Source organism: Pituophis catenifer, unplaced genomic scaffold (genome assembly GCF_029215685.1).
Source record: "Pituophis catenifer annectens isolate HBS135680 unplaced genomic scaffold, rPitCat1.0.hap2 SCAF_9, whole genome shotgun sequence".
NCBI classification, from domain to species: Eukaryota; Metazoa; Chordata; class Lepidosauria; order Squamata; family Colubridae; genus Pituophis; species Pituophis catenifer.
This window is the reverse complement of record NW_027256889.1, coordinates 28728423-28746879: the sequence shown is the minus strand read 5'-3', so window position 1 is coordinate 28746879 and position 18457 is coordinate 28728423. Positions and strand designations below refer to the sequence as shown.

Below are 18457 nucleotides of genomic sequence, written 5' to 3'. Positions count from 1 at the left end.
ATGCTTGTGCAGGAAATACAGTCTGTGTGCCCTGGACTTTCCAGGTGTGCTTTTGGCATTGAGACTGTAGCATCCATCCTAAACAGATAGAACCGGGTTCCTGTTGATGTTATGTCACTGAGCTTTTGGATTTCACTACATTGAGTCCTTTCTCCATATTGGAAATCTGCTCCACAAACACCTTTAAATTCCAACTTCAAATCTATTGTGTTAATTTCCAGAGTTTCCTTGATTAGTCAGTTGGGTCCATTGATGCAGGATCTGCTGAAGTTTGTACGTAGACTGCAGATTAAAGTTTAAATGCTGAAGGGAGAAGATGTTGGCCAGCAGCTCCCACAGATGCTTTTTTTTTTTAATTGAAAAGTTTTTTAAAAAAATTTTACAAACAATTTTCCCACCCCTCCTCCCCACTCCCAACCCAACCCTCCTCACCCCCCCCCCGGACTTCCCAGAGCAAAATACAGGGTATAGCATTTAACAAACATAAGCTAACATATGCAAACTATAAACTCTTATCTCCCTCTTGCACTTTAACTCCCCTTTACATGACTGAATATAAGAATTCCCTTAAATATCTTTTTTTTCATTCATAAGCTATTTGAACTTTTTAGTCCCATATTTATTTTGAATATAGTCAATCCATCTTCTCCATTCCAATATATATATCTTTCATTTGCGTGATCCTTCAAATATGCTGAAATTTTAGCCATCTCCGCTAAATTCACTACTTTTAGTGTCTTCAATAGTAGGTAGATCTTCCTTCTTCCAGTACTTGTCCATATTGTCCAAACCTATAACCGATTGCACTGGTTGGGTTAAAGTAACAACCAAGTCATCTGCAAATGCTCATAATCTATAATCATAATGCCTAATTTTAATTCCCTTTATTTTATCTGAACCCCGTATTTTATTCAGCAAAAATTCCAAAGTCAAAGTAAACAGTAATGGAGACAAAGGACATCCTTGTCTTGTTCCTTTTTCAATATTAAAAGTTTCTGTTAAACTACCGTTAATTATTATTTGTGCTGTTTGTTTCTGGTATATTGCCTTAATAGATTGTGTAAAATACTCTCCAAACTGCATCTTTTCTATTATTTTCAATAAAAAATTCCAATTCAATTGATCAAATGCCTTCTCCGCATCCAAAAATATAAGCGCCACATGGACTTGGTTGTTCTTCCCCAAATATTCCAATATGTTAACTATTTGCCTTACGTTACTTTTCATTTGTCCCCCATTTATAAAACCAGTTTGATCATTATGAATCGTTTGTTGCATAACTAGCATTAACCTATTTGCTAATATTTTAGCAAAAATCTTGTAATCTGTATTTAAAAGCGATATAGGCCTATAGTTCTTTGGCTGACAATGGTCTTGATCCTCTTTTGGAATCAAAGAAATAAATGCTGTTCTCCAAGATGAGGGTACATCTCCTCCAGATTGTATTTTAATAAATAATTCCTTAAGTGGTTCCACCATTTCTAACTGCAAATTTTTGTAATAAACAGCTGTCAATCCACCTGTCCCAGGAGCTTTACCCACTTTCAACTGTTTAATTGCTAAGACAATTTCTTCCGAGGTTATCGGTTGATTCAAACCTTCCCTTTGCTCTTCTGTAACTATAGAAATATTCTCCTTCTGTAGATATCTATCTAAATCTATACCTTGAATTTTATCATTAGCATACAACCTCGTGTAAAATTCTAAAAATGCTTTTTTAATCATGTTTTGCTGATACACCTCTTTCCCTTTATATTCTATTTTCTCTATAGTATGTAGCTTTTTTTTTCCTTAACAAATATGCTAACCATCTACCTGATTTGTTAGCATTACAGAAAGTATTATGTTTAGCATATTGCAGACTAGTTGCAGCCTGATCTGCCATCAACATATTAAATTGCCCTCGCAATAAATTAATTGCTTCTTTTGTTTTCTTATCTGCTGGGTTCAATGTTAATACTTGCTCTCTCTTTTTTATTTCCTCTTCTAAATCAATCTGGTTTTTTTCCTGTCTACGCCTGTGTTTATTATTCAAATATATTAAAATACCTCTCATATATGCTTTGCTTGCATCCCACTTCCATAGATGTACCTTTATGCATATTCATAACAAAAAATTCTTTCAAAATTTTTTTCCATTCTTTCATATTTTCCTCATATCTAAACAAATTTTCCATTTAACCTCCAGGACCTCCTGGGTCCCTTTTCATGTTCCAGTTCCATCCAAACCGGGCTATGATCTGTTAATGTTCTTGGACATATCTTCGTCTTCTTCACCCTAGAAAGAAAATCATTCGTAATTAATATAAAGTCAATCCTAGAAAGGGATTGGTGTCTATCAGAAAAAAAAGCACAGATGCTTATTAGTTGCATGGTTTGATGGCAGAATGTTGGATTTAGACTCAGGAGATCTGGATTCAAACTCTTCTACAGCTATGAAGGTTCACTTGAGACAGAATCTTCCCCCTAACAAACCTCACAGACTGTTTAAGGATAAAATTAGAAGCCAGGGAAAGTGCATCTTATCCCGAGTCCTTAATCGGTAAAGTTTTTGCAAATATTTATGATGGGATTCATTTGCCTTTTTCCCTCTCCCCACCTTCTCAGCAATTCCAGAAGGAACAAGTTGACCCCCTTCAATTAAAGCTGCAGCAAGTCAATGGACTTGGACAAGGGCTTGTCCAGAGTGCGGGGAAGAACTGTGATGTCCAGGGCTTGGAGCATGATATGGAGGAGATCAACACCCGATGGAATACCCTCAACAAAAAGGTAAGCGCTGCATGGGCACTTCCTGGCAATCCCTTGCAAACATGAACTGAATGGGATCCCAAGGTCTGGACTGATCTCCAAATGCTGCTGAGTTCCCTGGTGGAAATGGGGCCGGGTTCAGTTGGGGAATAGCCTGTTGATGGTCCACTGGGCTGTTTGCAGAGCAGTACCTGACAAGAGTCCTTGTCTGCGAAAACTCTGGCTCTCTCTGTGCTGCTATGAACTCCGTGTTTGAGGTGCCCATTTGCAAATAGAAGAGACCCTCTGGGTTGGGAGCACCTGGCTATAAATGCTGATCAATCCAGAGCAAGAGCTGAGAACTGAGCCTACATTTCTCTGCTGAGAATCCACGGACAAATCCACCATCAATTGTAGTTTTTTCCTCTTGTTTCGTTTTTACTTTATTTTTAATGTGCTTGTTCACAATTCTAGTCAGTAATAGACCATAATAAAAGTATCCATTCATTTCTCTGCTTGGCTGCATCCCTGTTCTAGCCACTGGTCAAACTAGAAAACAGGAGACTAGCAAATGTGTCTACCCCCACCCCCACCCTCCAACAGACTGCCAGGTGCAGTCCTGAACTCTGTCTGGAGGAGGACGGTTAAAAAAAAAGGACCTCCTATCTGAAGGAGCCTTCAATGTACTGTGTTTCCCCGAAAATACGACCCTGTCTTATATTTTGTTGAACCCTGAAATAAGAACTTGGCCTTATTGCCATGCTCTCAAAAGCCCAATTGGGCTTATTATCAAGGGATGTCTTATTTTGGGGGAAACGGTATACATTGGGGAGAGGGTTGCCAAGCAAGAAAGAGAAAGGAGGAGAGGGGCAACTTAGCAAGGAAGAGGTAAGCCAATTAAATTCCATTTAATTGGATGCCTTGCTTCCTGTTAGCAAAAGGAAATTGCTGTCCTACCTCACAGCTGCTTTTGGCTGAAATAGGCCCTGGCTAGCAAGGGCAGCCACTCTAGTGATAGGTGTGCATGTTTTATGAAATACAGGTGGCCCAGAGGATTGCCCAACTGCAGGAAGCCCTGCTCCATTGTGGAAAGTTCCAGGACGCCCTGGAGCCTTTGCTCAGCTGGCTGGCTGACACTGAGGAGCTCATCTCCAACCAAAAGCCACCATCGGCTGAATACAAAGTGGTGAAGGCTCAAATCCAGGAGCAGAAGGTGAGCAGAAATTGCGGGAGCATATCTAAAGCAATGCAACTATAGTGGTAGGAGGGGAATGTGAGTTTAGTCATTGGCATTCACATTTTCTGCAGCTGGGAGAAGGGGAATTCCTGAAAAAAATGGGAGTAGTATAATGTTTATTCTGTCAATAATGATCAGAATTTTAAAATACGTTATCTGGGACGAGTTTGACTCTGTGACTCCTGAGGACGTGGACAGGATCCTGGGGAGGTTAAACGCAACCACATATTTATTGGACCCGTGTCCCTCCTGGCTGGTACCGGCCACCCGGGAGGTAACACGAGGCTGGCTCCAGAGGATTATAAATGCTTCTCTGAGTGAGGGTTTCTTGCCTCCCGCCTTGAAAGAGGCGGTGGTGAGGCCCCTCCTCAAGAAGCCTTCTCTGGACCCGGCTGTTCTGGCAAACTACCGTCCGGTCTCCAACCTTTGCTTTACTGCGAAGGTTGTTGAGAGTGTGATTGCGCGACAGCTCTCACAGTATCTGGATGAAACCGTCTATCTAGATCTGTGCCAGTCCAGCTTCAGGCTTGGGTACAGCACGGAGACGGCATTGGTCGCATTGGGGGATGATCTCTGGAGGGCCCGGGACAGGGGTTGTTCCTCTGTTCTGGTCCTGTTAGACCTCTCAGCGGCTTTTGATACCATCGACCATAATACCATGCTGCTGCGCCGGCTGGGGGGATTAGGGGTGGGAGGCACCGTGCTGCGGTGGTTCTCCTCCTATCTCTCCGATCGGTTGCAGTCCGTGTTGGCAGGGGGGCAGAGGTCGACCTCGAGGCGCCTTGTTTGTGGGGTGCCGCAAGGGTCGGTCCTCTCGCCGCTCCTGTTCAACATTTATGTGAAGCCGCTGGGTGAGATCATCCGTGGTTTTGGGGTGCGATGCCATCTGTACGCTGATGACACTCAGCTCTACATTTCCACCCCAGACCACCCCAATGATGCCCTCGAAGTGATGTCCCAGTGTCTGGAGGCCGTGCGGGTCTGGATGGGAAGGAACAGGCTTCGACTCAACCCTTCCAAGACCGAGTGGCTGTAGATGCCGGCGTCCCGATATAGCCAGCTGGTGCCATCACTGGCTATTGGGGGCGAGTCATTGACCCCCACAGAGGGGGCTCGCAACTTGGGTGTCCTCCTGGACACACGGCTGTCTTTAGAAGAGCATATGACGGCCGTGGCCAGGGGTTTTTTTTATCAGGTTCGCCTGATCCGCCAGTTGCGCTCCTTTCTGGATCGGGACTCCTTATGCACAGTCATCCATGCCCTCGACACGTCTCGCCTGGACTACTGCAATGCTCTCTACATGGGGCTCCCCTTGAGGAGCACCTGGAGGCTCCAACTGGTCCAGAATGCGGCCGCGCGGGTGATTATGGGAGCGTTGTGGCGCTCCCATGTAACACCTCTCCTCCGCGAGCTGCACTGGCTCCCGGTGGTCTTCCAGGTGCGCTTTAAGGTGTTGGTTCTCATCTTTAAAGCGCTCCATGGCTTAGGGCCAGGATACCTACGAGACCGCCTGCTGCTACCGATAACCTCCCACTGGCCAATATGCTCTCACAGAGAGGGCCTCCTCAGGGTGCCGTCGGTCAAGCAATGTCGGCTGGCGGCCCCCAGGGGGAGAGCCTTCTCTGTGGGGGCACCCGCCCTGTGGAATGAGCTACCTCCTGGAATACGACTGATCCCGGACCTCCGGACCTTCCGTAAGGCCCTGAAGACTTATTTATTCCAGCAAGCCGGCCTAGCCTAAATGGTTTTTAAATTGGGATTTTTAAATTTTATAGACTTGGGGTTTTAAATTGGGAGGCCGATTGATTTAATCTCTTTTAATTATCTTAACTTTTGTATTGTATGTATTTTAATTTTGGCTGTTCACCGCCCTGAGTCCCTTTTGGGAGAAGGGCAGTATACAAATTAAATAAATAAATAAATAAAAATATACAACATGTAAATCAATAAAGTGGGTGAGATAAAATAACAACATAGCAAGGACTCTCTATAATAAAAGTATAACATAACTACTATGATGATAAGTTCATGAGTTGTGCAAGTGGAAGAAATTGGTAAACGCTCCTTCTCTTGACCTTCTGCAAAGTTACTGCAACGTCTCCTGGACGATCGGAAAGCTACTGTTGAGATGATTGAAGCCGAGGGGGGCAGAATTGCCCAATCAGCTGAACCAGCAGACAGGGAGAAAATCGTCGGCCAGTTAAATAGCCTGGGGAGCCACTGGGCAAGCCTTCTCAGCAAAGCTTCAGCCAGGTAAGTTTGGAAACATGGGACACCATCAGTTGCTTCTCGTTCTGCTGTCATCCTGTGCAGCACGCATGGATTTTATTTTTCTCCTGCTGTCTCTGCTATTTCGTGACTGCAAGACCTCTGCACAGCACTTGGAGAATTTGCAAGGATGCTGTGAAACGCATTCTTTTAATCCTAATGTTCAGCAGAATCTCCTTGGATTTCTTGACCACACTGTGAAATGTTGAAGCTGCGTGTAGCAAGTGAGACTGAAATCTGCTCTTTTATAACAGTTGTTCTGGTTTACTTCAGTGAGACCATGAGAAGAAGCCCTCGGTGAATTTTGACCTGTGGGGACATCTCTCATGCTACTCAGATTTTTCCATCTTGCTTTGCTTATTTATTTATTATTATTTATTTTATTATTTATATTTCTATGCCACCCACTCTCCGAGGACTCTGGGCGGCTTACACCAAAGACAGTATACTAAATAACATATTGCCCCCAACAATCTGGGTCCTCATTTTACCCACCTCGGAAGGATGGAAGGCTGAGTTAACCTTGAGCCGGTGAGATTTGATCCGCTGATCTGCTGAACTAGCAGTCAGCTGAAGTAGCTGCAGTACTGCACTCTAACCACTGCGCCACCTCGGCTCTTGCTTCTGTTTTGTTTGGCATTGAGGGCAGAGGTTTCCCCCTGAATAGGACGTTACACCAAACATAAACAAAATACTTCCTTGCTTGTTATGTGAAACCAGGGCACAGACCTAGAAAGCACCTTAGACAGAAGGAAGCCCATTCCGTTTGGTGAACTCCCACCTTTCTTTTCTCCCTTCCTAGAAAGGGAGATATAAGGCTCCCGGTGCAGATCTGGGGTGTAAAAGACCTGTAGGATCCAGAGGATTTACCAAGGACTTCAGAGATCCACTATGCCATAGCTGCAGAAAGGACTCTTCAGCTGAGGCTGCCAACGGTGCCCCCTCCTTGCATTTCCTAGCACGATAAAGCCGTGTGCAATATAAAGAGTTAGATGAGTATTTCTGTTTAGTTCACTCAACAGGCTTGACTTGACTTTTGCATAATATACCTGTGATTCTGTCACAAACATAGAGCACAACACCAGACACGTCAGTTACTAAAACAAGAGACAGGTGTAAATTGTTGCCTCCAGCCGAAAAGGACAATCTCTTTGCTTTACATTGCAAGAAACAGCACCTTGATTTTGCTATGTCTTGCATTTCTCAGCAGTCATTGACTTCTTCTTTAGCTTTTCTACAATAATCCAGTTCGTTCTTGGAAATATATGCTTGCGTTTTGTTGCCTACCCACCCAGCCAAGAGGCCTGATAGTACTGATCTATAAAGTAATCATATGGGCTGGTGGAGACATAAAGGACAAAATCTTCCAGGAATTTGAAACCGTGATTCCTAAGAATCCTGCCCTGTGTCAGGTGCTATGATGTGGCCATGAAGCATAAAGGCAGGAATTCTGAGCAACTCTGGAGCAGTTTAAGAATGAAAACAGTTGAACACATCCTAATAAGACTTATACTGTGGTGAGCCGGAGGGTGCTGGCCTAGAAATTGGGGTGAGGGTGTGTGTGAATCTAGTCCCGCCTTAAGCATGAAAGCCAGCTGGGTGTCTTTGGGACAGTTGTTCTCTCTCAACCCACCCTACTCACAAGGTTCTTACTGTGGGGAACACAGGAGGAGGAAGGAGTATTAGGAATATTTGCCGTCTTGAGTTATTTATCAGTTTGTGTATTCATAAGTGAAATAGCTCAGATTCGTGCTAGTATGAAGCTGTCTTGGGTAGCATTGTAGTTGGATATCCAGCACACTGCTTAATAACTTCTGCGTGGATAATTTCATTGGTTGTTTCTTGAGGAAATGGATGTGCTTCTGTCTGTTTGCCATAAGAGACTCTGCCTAAGGGATTCCGCTTTGCCAGAGATTTCAGAGGTCACAATGCCTCTCTTTGGCAGGCAGAGTTCAGAGGTTCTTCCCTTGAACTGGCCAGGTTTAACCGCTGCCAGCTGGGGAACAGTCTGTTTCTTTCTCCAGTGCTGAAATCAAGGGTGTTGTAGCTTCAGGAACTCTTGGAGGAGATAGAAGATCCAGAGTTGCTTCAGACCTGGCTGTAGGACAGAGTTGGTCTTAGATCACTCAGGTGGAGACCTGGGCATGGGAGCAGAGAAATGCAATCCTGTTAATGCTCCCAGGTCCCTCCGGAGTTGGTGATTTTTTTCTGAAGCTCTTGGAGGAACTGGAAGGTGGTTTCAGTCCACTTTTTCCCTGGGTGGCCCCAGACTTTGTCTTAGATACTTAGTGATGTATCTTGGGGTTCCACAACATTCCCTCCTCCCCATTTACCATGCTGAGAAGGAGCACACATGGGTTTGGAAGTAACGGTTAGCGGTGCACTGCTGATGATATGCAGCTGTCATTCTCTTTGCCTTCAAGCTCTGAGCTGGATGTCTTCAGAGAGACTTTTGACCACAAAGGATCAGACAGAGGCGAACTGAGTGAAGCAACTGAGTCGGACCAGAGAATGGTTCCGATTTGGGGGCTTTGGGACACATGCCTGATCCCAAAGAGGAAAGCATTCCCCTGGAGACCTGGCTCATTCTTGGGTGGTCTCATGGCTCTGACAGTGAGGCTGGGCAGTGATGGGGATAGGTGGGCTTTTGCTGAAAGGCAAGGGAGGACAGAGCTTGATGGGGGTGGTCTCAAAACCTAAACAAGCCCGGAGTGTGGCAGCAAGTGCTATGTGATGCTTCGAGAGGTGGTGTTCAAGTATTGCACCGGTTGTTAGTAGTTTTTGGCTCAGTGTCATTTGCCACAACAGGAAGCCTTTTGGTGACCTGTGGACCAGCTAAGCTCACCTGATCAACCTCACCTCCTTCATATTTCAATGGGACACCTTTCTGCCAATCGGCTTCTGAGCTATTTCTGCCTTTTCCAGAATGGGGCCTAGACATCCTCCGGAATAATTTGCTGCTCAGTCTGAAGCTGGCCCTTTCCTTCTGACGGTTCAGGAAAGGCTGAGAAATGCTTCTTTTTGCCAGGGATTTTAGAGATTTACAGCAAACTCCACACTCAACCATGTGTCCTCAAGCAAATTCAGCCTCCGAATATCCCAATTCAGAAAGCAAGCTGAGGGCAAGGGAGGAGGGCTGCATGTGCTTTGCTGGCAGAAACCCATTAAGGAGAGCCGGGCAGGGCATCCCCAGCTGTGGGGGGAGGGGAGTTTCCAGCAAGTCCATCATGCCCTTTCCCATGATTTGCCAATCCTTTTTTTAAAAGTTTTTTTTATTAATAATACAAAATTTAAAAAAAAATTGGACATAGATATGACATCACTGGTTCCAAACATCTTCCATCACTTTACAATAATATTAGTACTCATATAAACATATAGTTCTTAAGCTTTGTTCATTAATATATGATATTAATACTTTTTCCCTTATTTCTGTATATTTATTTATCTCTTAAACAAACATACATTTATAACATCTATATGATTTGCCAGTCCTGAACCCATAGCTGATCAATTTCACTGGTTGGGAGAGAGAGAGTCTGTCAGACCATAAATTCTTTCACTCGGTTCCCTTCCTCCTCCACAGGACCCTTCATATGCAATGGACTTTAAAATGTTGGCCAGTTATGTTGCCTCTGGAAGTTGGGAATTTGAATCCAGCCCTTCCGGAAGATTAGGGGCAGGGCTGCAGCCTCCCCCAGAGGGACAGATTCCCATTCACTTCGTTGCTCTGTGTTCCCTTCATGGTCCTTTTTCCAACTCTGCAGCACCTGTTTCTGGAAAGGCCAAACAAACAGAGGTGGCATTTCATGTCACAGAGCTATGCAAAGGTTACAACAATAGCAGTTTTAGTTTCACCAAGGTAGAATTTGCCTCTCTCATAGCTCCCTGCACAACTCTAGTTTGCAGTTACCCAACACAGAGCTAAGATTGCCAAGCTGGGAAGTTCTTGCTAATTTGGCTTCTGTTAACCCAGATACCTAGTTTGGAGGGGGGATTTCTTTACAAGTCTTTGGATTTTTCGCATCCTAAACAATTTTGCTATTCTCCTCCAACTCTGTGGTTTCACAGCTAACCGCTAACACCAGATAATTCCTCACCGTGATCTATCCTCTTTCTGAGACGGGTTCAGCTTGCTTCCCTCTAATATCAGTTCCCACGCTCCATTTCCTGCCCTGTAGCCATTTCCTGCCATTTGTCCTACAATTTTATTTGTCCTTTGGATATTCATGTCTATTCTTTTGGCTAGGTTGCATCACTGAAAGGACTCCAGGAGACAGAGCAGGAAAACTTCTTGTTGTGGCAGCATCTCAAATACTGCAATACTGCTTTCATGTCCCCCTAGTCCTTCTTTTCTCTAGACTAGCCAAACCCAAATCCTGCAACCATTGTTCTTCATACCTTTTTGTCTCCAGGCCTTTAATCATTTTGCTCTTCTCTACACTTTTTCCAAAGTCTCAACATCTTTTTTGTAATGTGGTGACCAAAACTGGATGCAGTATTTCAGATGTGGCCTTACCAAAGCTTTATAAAGTGGTACTAATACTTCACGTGATTTTGATTCTATGTCTCTGTTTATACTACCAAGGATTGTATTAGCTTTTTTGGCTGCTGCTGCCCACGGCTGGCTCATGTTTAAGTGATTGTCCACTAGGACTCCAAGGTCCCTCTCACAGTTACTGTTTTTGAGCCAGGTTTCACCTATATCTGTACTAGCACTTTTGGTTTTTCCTGCCTAAGTGTAAAATTTTGCTTTTTTCCACATTAAATTTCATTTTGTTGGAAAGGGCCCATTGGTCAAGTTTGTCGAGATCTTTTTGGATCCTGAGCCTGTCTTTTGGAGCGTTGGCTATTCCTGCCAGTTTAGTGTCATCTGCAAATTTGATGAGTTCCCCTTTTATTCTCCAATCTAAGTCATTTATGAAGATATTGAAGAGTACTGGGCCTAAGATGAAACCTTGTAAAGGGGCAGGCCTGAATTGGAAGGCCACTCACCTGCCCAGAAGACAGACAGTGGAGGCAGTGAGGAGGAACCTCTGCTCAGTGAGGGTGTGACTCAATATGCAGAATCACAGTGCAGAGCTATGTAAATAGGGAGGGCATCCACCCTCCCCGCCATCTTGTTAGAGCGATCCTAGGACTTGCTGTGAGAGTTTCTTGTACTCACCAACTCCAAAAGTAGGATATCCCTGGCTTAATATATCTATTTTTAATTGTGCTTTCCAGGTCCAGCCCTTCAAAGTAGGCCAGGTCAGGGATGAGACATCAAAAAACTGCTAGGACTCTTCATTATTATTGCAGGATACAATAATAGAACCTTGAAAAGCTGTCAGAAGATCTTTCCAACCTGTCTTATACTGAACAGAATCAAGGCAGGGTTATCTTGAGTTTCCTTCTTACCCTTCTTTCCAGTAACTGAATTGTTATTAACAGTCCTACCATTCAAAATTATCTCCATGGAGAGATATTAGTCTAGCTTGACTGTCATTTTCTAGCTCCCACTAGCTTGGTTTTTCTTTTCCTATCTCCTAATAAGGACCTGACTAGAATGATTTCAGCAATTTCACATTTGTATTATTTACAGATTCCCAGTTGAATGCCATGAACATCTGGCAGTTTCATCCATATGTAATTCTTAATTCATCCTTTCCCTGAACAATCGATACCATGTTGGTCGTCGGCATTTCCTTACTGAAGACCAGTGGAAAGTTTAATTCTATTTCTCTCTTTTCTTCCTCTCTATTCCTTAAGAATTTCTTTGCATTCTTACTCTTCAACTTCTTCCATGGCTAATTTCTAAGGAAATGTCTGACGGTGCTTGATGCCTCTAATTAAAGAGGAATCACTGCTCAAACTGGAGTCAAGCTACACGTTATACACGGAACTGGGACAGGGCCAACTAAAACAGGCCATGGGTGGGAAAAGAAGAGACCCTATAATCTACATTAGTACAGTCGGTTTTTCTAGGAGTTTGGGGATTTTGCAGTTTCCATCTGCTTCAGTGTTGCAAGAAATTGTGCCACCCATTTGCAGTATTCATGGCCACATGATTCAAGGACTACAAATGATTATTAAAGCTCTTCATGCCCCTTCCAGTTTTGGGAACTGGAATGGGGAGTAGCCTGCAGTCCTTGCATTAATTTCTTGATCAAATTTGCTTCTCTAATGTTGATATTAGTTGCAATCTGCCTTTCCTTTTAAGATGGCCTCACACGTTTCTGTAGGTTCTGAAATGTGGGAATCCACATCTGTGGCTTACATCGTGCACTTTCTCTGAGCAACCCGACAGTCAAACCAAGTAGAGGTTTAGGCTGCTCCTCCTTCCTCCAAAAAATTCAAAAGTGCCAACAACTTTGCTAGAGGAAGATTGCATTATTTCCAGCTGTTTATTTTCAGTGTATTTAAAATTATTTATTGTAATTTTCAGTGAGGCTCACTGGTCTCCAATCACTTTTAAAAATAATTCAGCATTTGGCCATAGTGAGAGGGAAAAATAGAGCAGTTTAATCTATTCCCCAAGTTCAAGTGTTGTTCTACACCAGAATACATCGTGGCTTAATGTGCTTTCCTGCCCAGATTAGGGAGCTGTAATGGGGCATAACAGAATCCGTGGAACAGCTGTAATTGTTCACGGCTCTCAGTTAGCCTCACCAGGAATCTTCTGTTGGCTCATAGACGTTGATTTCTACATGGTTTTGTTTCCTTTCCACAGGCAGAGTCAACTGGAGGAGATCCTGGTTTTGGCCAGGCAGTTCCATGAGACATCAGAGCCCATCTCTGAGTGGTTGTCGGTGACTGAAAAGAAACTGGCCAATTCTGAGCCCATTGGGACTCAGACGGCCAAAATCCAGCAGCAGATTGCACGGCACAAGGTGGGCAAGTGGTTGCGAAGCAGTTCAGAAAGGGGTAGGAGAGCACCAGGCACAGATTCTCTTGCTGTGAAGGGAGATTTTGGAGCGAGACTCCTGGGGGGGGGTTGTGAGAATAAAAGATGCAGTGGTTAAAGGCAAAATGCCAAGGTTGACCTTCAGTGGTTGGAGGCTCATTTATTTATTTATTTATTTAATTTTTATGCTGCCAGTCTCCCCTCTAAGTGACTCTGGGTGGCTCATGCCCTAACAGGGTCCAGTGGAAAATCTCGTGGCCTGATAACATCCAGGCGAGGTAGACCGTCTTAGTATTCTGGATGTCTGCTCAGAAAGCATCAGAGGTTCCAGGGCAGCTTTTCTTCAAGCATGTTCCGTAGGCATTCGTAGAAATAATATACTCATGTTGCCTGCTCTTCTCTCCTGCCATCATGTAATCTGAGTAAGATTTCACTGGGGTGATTTGATACATCTTTCTCAACCATGGCCGGGGCTTCCCAGAGAAATCACAGCATCTTCATTTGATCCATGCCACCTTTTCCACAGTGCCATTGAGCAGTGGTCGTGGCTCCATTTGGTCAACAGATGCATAGTCAGGGAAGGGTCACTGAAGAGTGCAATCAAAGCCCTCAGGAGAATCATGGGGGATCAACACAGTCATTCCCTAGGTGGCTGTTTCATTTTCCAGGCACGTGTGGCCCATTCACCATGCTCATCAGCCCTACTGTAACCCAGGCCCCGTCTCTCCCTTGCACAACTGGGCCAGTCCCTCTGAGCAGTGGCTGGCTCAGCACATCTATATCCAAGGGGCAGGATCTGTGCTTGGGCCAGCACTTTGCCTTGGCTGGCTCCTTGACAAAGATCATGGAGTGTTGGAACGGCTGGCCCTGTTGCTCTGGGGTGGGGGTGCTCCTCTTGGCTTCAGCTTGAAGGAAAAACCTCAGGTGCCCACCACTCTCCCCTGTCAAGCCAGGCACGTGTCCTCTGGCCATAGCCTCAGGAGCAGTGGTGGCATTCAGCCGCTTCTCTCCGGTTCGGGCAAACCAGTAGTGGTGGCTGTGGGAGGCTCCGCCCACCCGCCTGGACATTGTGTCCCATTTTTGGCGCTCTGCGCATGCGTGGAGGTGGCATTTGCAAACCGGTAGCGAAGGTAAGTGAATACCACCCCTGCTCGGGAGCTCCACTTTTCTTTCCTAAGGAACCATAGATGCCTATTATTTCTTAGCATTAAATACGCACTGGGTTGTGATAGCTTATTCAGCACAACATGGCTCAAAATGCTGAATTACTACCATTTGCAAAACAAGCTACTGTAGTAATCATCATGTCTGAGCAGTTAAAACAAGTTGTGGTATATTCTGTCTCAATATTTATATGGATACTGGGGGAAAAAATCCATCTTTTGTTGTTGTTGTTATAGTTCTTTATTTGAAACTGTTATTTTAGTAAATGATAGTTTTGCATTTACACAATTTTCAGTCATATTCACCATTTAGTTGTGTTTTAATTTTCCCACTTTGTGTTTTCCATTTTCAACCATGCATTTCTGTTTGCTTGTTTTTTGTTTTTTGTTTCCTCTTTTGTTCTTTCCCTTAAACCTCCTGGATTTCCAGGCACTAGAGGAGGAGATAGACAATCAGGCCACGGTGGTGACTCAGGTGGTCAGCATTGGCCATTCCCTGGCCTTGCTAAGCTGCCGTGCTGAGCAGGCCTCCCTGGCCGAGAAGCTCGACCTGCTTGAGTCCCGGTACGCTGAGGTTTCTGACCGATGCGTCCGGAAGGCTGCCCTCCTCGACCAGGCTTTGTCCAACGCCCGGCTCTTTGGGGAGGATGAAGTGGAGGTGCTCAACTGGTTGGCTGAGGTTGAGGACAAGCTCAGCTTGGTCTCCGTCAAGGATTACAGACGAGAGGTCCTGCAGCAGCAACATTCTGGCCAGCTGGTATTAATCCATTTTTTCCCATCTTTCATGATTGTGTTTATTTTGCTTCCCTGTTCCTGTTGATTTGAACCTTTTCATTTTGATCTTCACCAAATGAGAGGTAGGGATGGAGGGAGGGAGTCCCTGAGGGCACAGGTTTCAGGATAGGCCCATTTACTCCCCCGGGCACAGTCTTCTTGCAAAAGAGGAGCACAGTTCGGTGCATCAGCCAGTGTGTTGCATGGACGGTTTGGTTCTGGCATCTCCATTTAAAGAAGAACAACGCAGCATTATTGTTTTTCTCCCCGTGGAGAATTTTTAACCTGACCCTTCTGAAGCTCCTTCCCCTCACAGTCCGGCCTCTTGCCGAAGGACAGTTTTGGACCTATTGCAGCTCTCATCCTTTGTAGCCATTTGTTTCTGCAGAGAAGTAAAAGGGAGGTCTGCAGTGGGGCGGGGGGGGGGGGAAACGGACATCTGGCCCAGTGACTGTTGCTTTGAGGGAGGATCAGAAAAGAAGCTAGAAGATACGACAATCCATTGAGAACAACCTTCTGTACCTTACAGGAGTAAGGTGTACTGTGAAAATAGGTGCCCCCTGGTGAATTCAGGTGGATTTGTTACCAGGAACAGCAATAAGTCAAGGAGTGATTCTGTTAGCAGGGTGGATAGTGGAAGGATCCAACAGGCTTTCCTTCTGAAGCTCTGGCCTTCATTTCAGATTGACAAGATGGTTGTAGCTTTGGGGTCAAGAAGAGTTCCAGATGTTCCCTTTCGCCCTACGCAAGCCTTCAGTCTTGGGCTGTTCTCTGAAGACTCCCCTGTTTGGCACGGGAGGCGGGCATCTCTCCTTGTTGCCTGTTCAAGGCATCTGTTTTACCCTGGCTGCACCTGCTGCTCGCTCACACACATGCACACCGACACACCCATTTAGACACTAGCCTCTTGGGCAGACTTCATCTACCAGCAACGTGTGCTGATTCAATTTGCTTGCTCTGATGGGAGTTGTTCTGCTTTATTTATGTACTAAAGGAACAGTCTGTAAAGATAACAGAATAAGGATTAGCAGCATTTAAAACCCCCAAATCACATGCTTTGGTCTCTCACAAAACCCTAAGATCTTTTCCAGGGATGTTTCTGAGCGTGGGTTTTTTCCCTCCCCCACCTAGGCTTTGAATGATGAGATTGTGAACCGCAAGAAGCACGTTGACCAGGCCATCAAGAATGGGCAGGCCCTCCTGAAACAAACCACAGGTAGGAGAGGAAAAGATGCTAGGCAATGGCTGTACCTGCCTGCACAGGTCCACACTCTTTTGCCCAGAGATTCCACAACTGGGACTGTGTAGGACACGTGCCTGTAGAGAACTCTGCAAAATACAGAAACAAAGTCCAAAATTTTCTATAGGTGGGATGGTCAATGAGTCAGGCCTTGTATGGCCAGCTTGAGGACTCCCTGCTATACCCTGGGTCCTCATTAGATGACTTCTTCAAGCCAAACACTTGGTGATCTTCTGCAGGGGAAGAGGTGCTGCTCATCCAAGAGAAACTGGATGGCATCAAGACCCGCTATTCGGATATCACCGCTGCCAGCTCAAAGGCTCTCCGCACGCTGGAGCAGGCACGGCAGCTGGCCACCAAGTTCCAGTCAACACACGAAGAGTTGACGAGCTGGATGGGTCAGGTGGAAGAGGAGCTGATGTCTGGGGGAGGACACTCCCCCACCGGCGAGCAGATCCCTCAATTCCAGCAGAGGCAGAAGGTAAGGGGCTTTCCAGGAAAGCTAGGTTCCAGGCCTGATCAGAGAAGGCCCTCTTCTTCCTGCCTCTGCTTCTCAATGAGAAGCTTCCCTCGTTCTCAGCAGGAAGAGTGGTCACCACATTGCTTCTCTCCTTGCAAAGGCGGAAAGCAGAGCTCTCTCCTTGCGTTGGAAAGAACTCCAAGGCAGCATTTGGCCACTTGACAAAGCCAAGCCTGGCCCAGCTGGATGGCACAATCACAGAAAGTGGCCTTCTCTCCCCCTAGGAACTAAAGAAGGAGGTGATGGAACATCAGATTATCCTGGATACAGTGAATGAAGTCAGCCATGCCCTCCTTGAGCTGGTTCCTTGGCGAGCCCGTGAAGGACTAGATAAACTGGTCTCAGACACCAATGAGCGGTATAAAGCAACCAGTGACACCATCAACCAGCGGGTGGCAGAGATAGATGCTGCCATCCAAAGGTCTCAGCAGGTAGGCTGGCAGTTCCTTGTAAACCATTGCCGATGCAGATCCAGCTCTCGGGGTGGTTTGCCCAAGCATGAGACTTGTGCAGGTTGTTTTGCCCCATCACCTAAGCCAGTCCTTAGAAATCCTTCCTTAATGCACAATCCTAGCACCAGGGACTAAAAGATGTTTTTCACATGTTTCCTGGGTACAACTGCAGTGCTTTTGAACTCCATCCTGGCTTCTGGTTTCTTGCACTTGACAGGGGCATTCTGAGCAGGATTTGTCCTTTGAGGGAGGTTTTTGTGGGTTGAGGGATAAAATGCATGGAGCAAAAGAGTTTGAACATTTGGGTCTCACGCATTCTGGGGGCAGCAGAACAACTGCTGGGGAGAGGCAAGCAGCTTCCAGTCTCCCCCAAAATAAAAGTTGGGTTTCTTGTGGACAGATCATTCTGCAATTATGTAACTGGGGCTCCCTACTTTTTCCACCATAAAATTTGCCCCAGCTCCTTTCATTGCATGCAGCACCAGGCTGGAATTCACTTGCTCCTCTGCAGCACTGCCTTTACTAGCCCCGTGTGCTCCAGATGTCTGGCCCAGAATATTTAAGAGGTCCCAGGTGGGGAAGGTGTATGCAGAGAGAGGTAAACTCCCTGTACCTGTCAGCGGTTCCTTAACAACTCCATGCCCTTTCCTGAGCTTGCAAGAAGCCAGGCATTTCCACGAAATGTATGTTGGCATTCAGGAAGCATTAAGGAGGTGGTGAAGGGCCAGTCACTATTGCTGCCACCTGAACTCAAAGAGGTATTTTCCTGAGGCTTCTGGGGAGGTCTTCAGAGAGGTATTACTCCTTTAAGGAAAGAATGGCAGGTAAAAGGAGGGCACAGCACTCAATCTGAAGCACATTTGCTTCAGATTGAAGCACCCAGTCCAGATCCTGTGTACTTTGTGTATGCAGCTTTGTTGATGCTGCACCATTGCCGCGTTTTGCCAGCTAGTTTCCCCAACTAACTTGGCTGTGCTCTTTTCTCTGACAGTACGAGCAGGCAGCCGACGCGGAACTCGCCTGGGTTGCTGAGACCAGACGGAAGCTGTTGGCGCTTGGTCCAGTTAGGCTGGAGCAGGACCAGACCACTGCCCAGCTGCAGGTGCAGAAGGTACACAACAGGGCAAAGATGGCAACGATCTTGGGATAGCCAGACTGGAAGATGGAGCAGAGTAAGGCTGGCTGGATGG

General features: G+C 45.7%; 1 protein-coding gene across 2 annotated transcripts in view; it reads left to right on the top strand.

Moving 5' to 3' along the window:
• MACF1 (microtubule actin crosslinking factor 1) overlaps positions 1-18457 on the top strand; it is a 323369-nt gene that overhangs the window by 271854 nt on the left and 33058 nt on the right. For both annotated transcript variants that reach the window (XM_070949227.1, XM_070949228.1), the window contains 9 exons: positions 2608-2769; positions 3770-3940; positions 6051-6217; positions 12945-13104; positions 14712-15038; positions 16187-16271; positions 16535-16776; positions 17040-17246; positions 18259-18378. In XM_070949227.1, the coding sequence (XP_070805328.1) occupies positions 2608-2769; positions 3770-3940; positions 6051-6217; positions 12945-13104; positions 14712-15038; positions 16187-16271; positions 16535-16776; positions 17040-17246; positions 18259-18378 (1641 nt within the window). The remainder of the gene's footprint in view (positions 1-2607; positions 2770-3769; positions 3941-6050; positions 6218-12944; positions 13105-14711; positions 15039-16186; positions 16272-16534; positions 16777-17039; positions 17247-18258; positions 18379-18457) is intronic.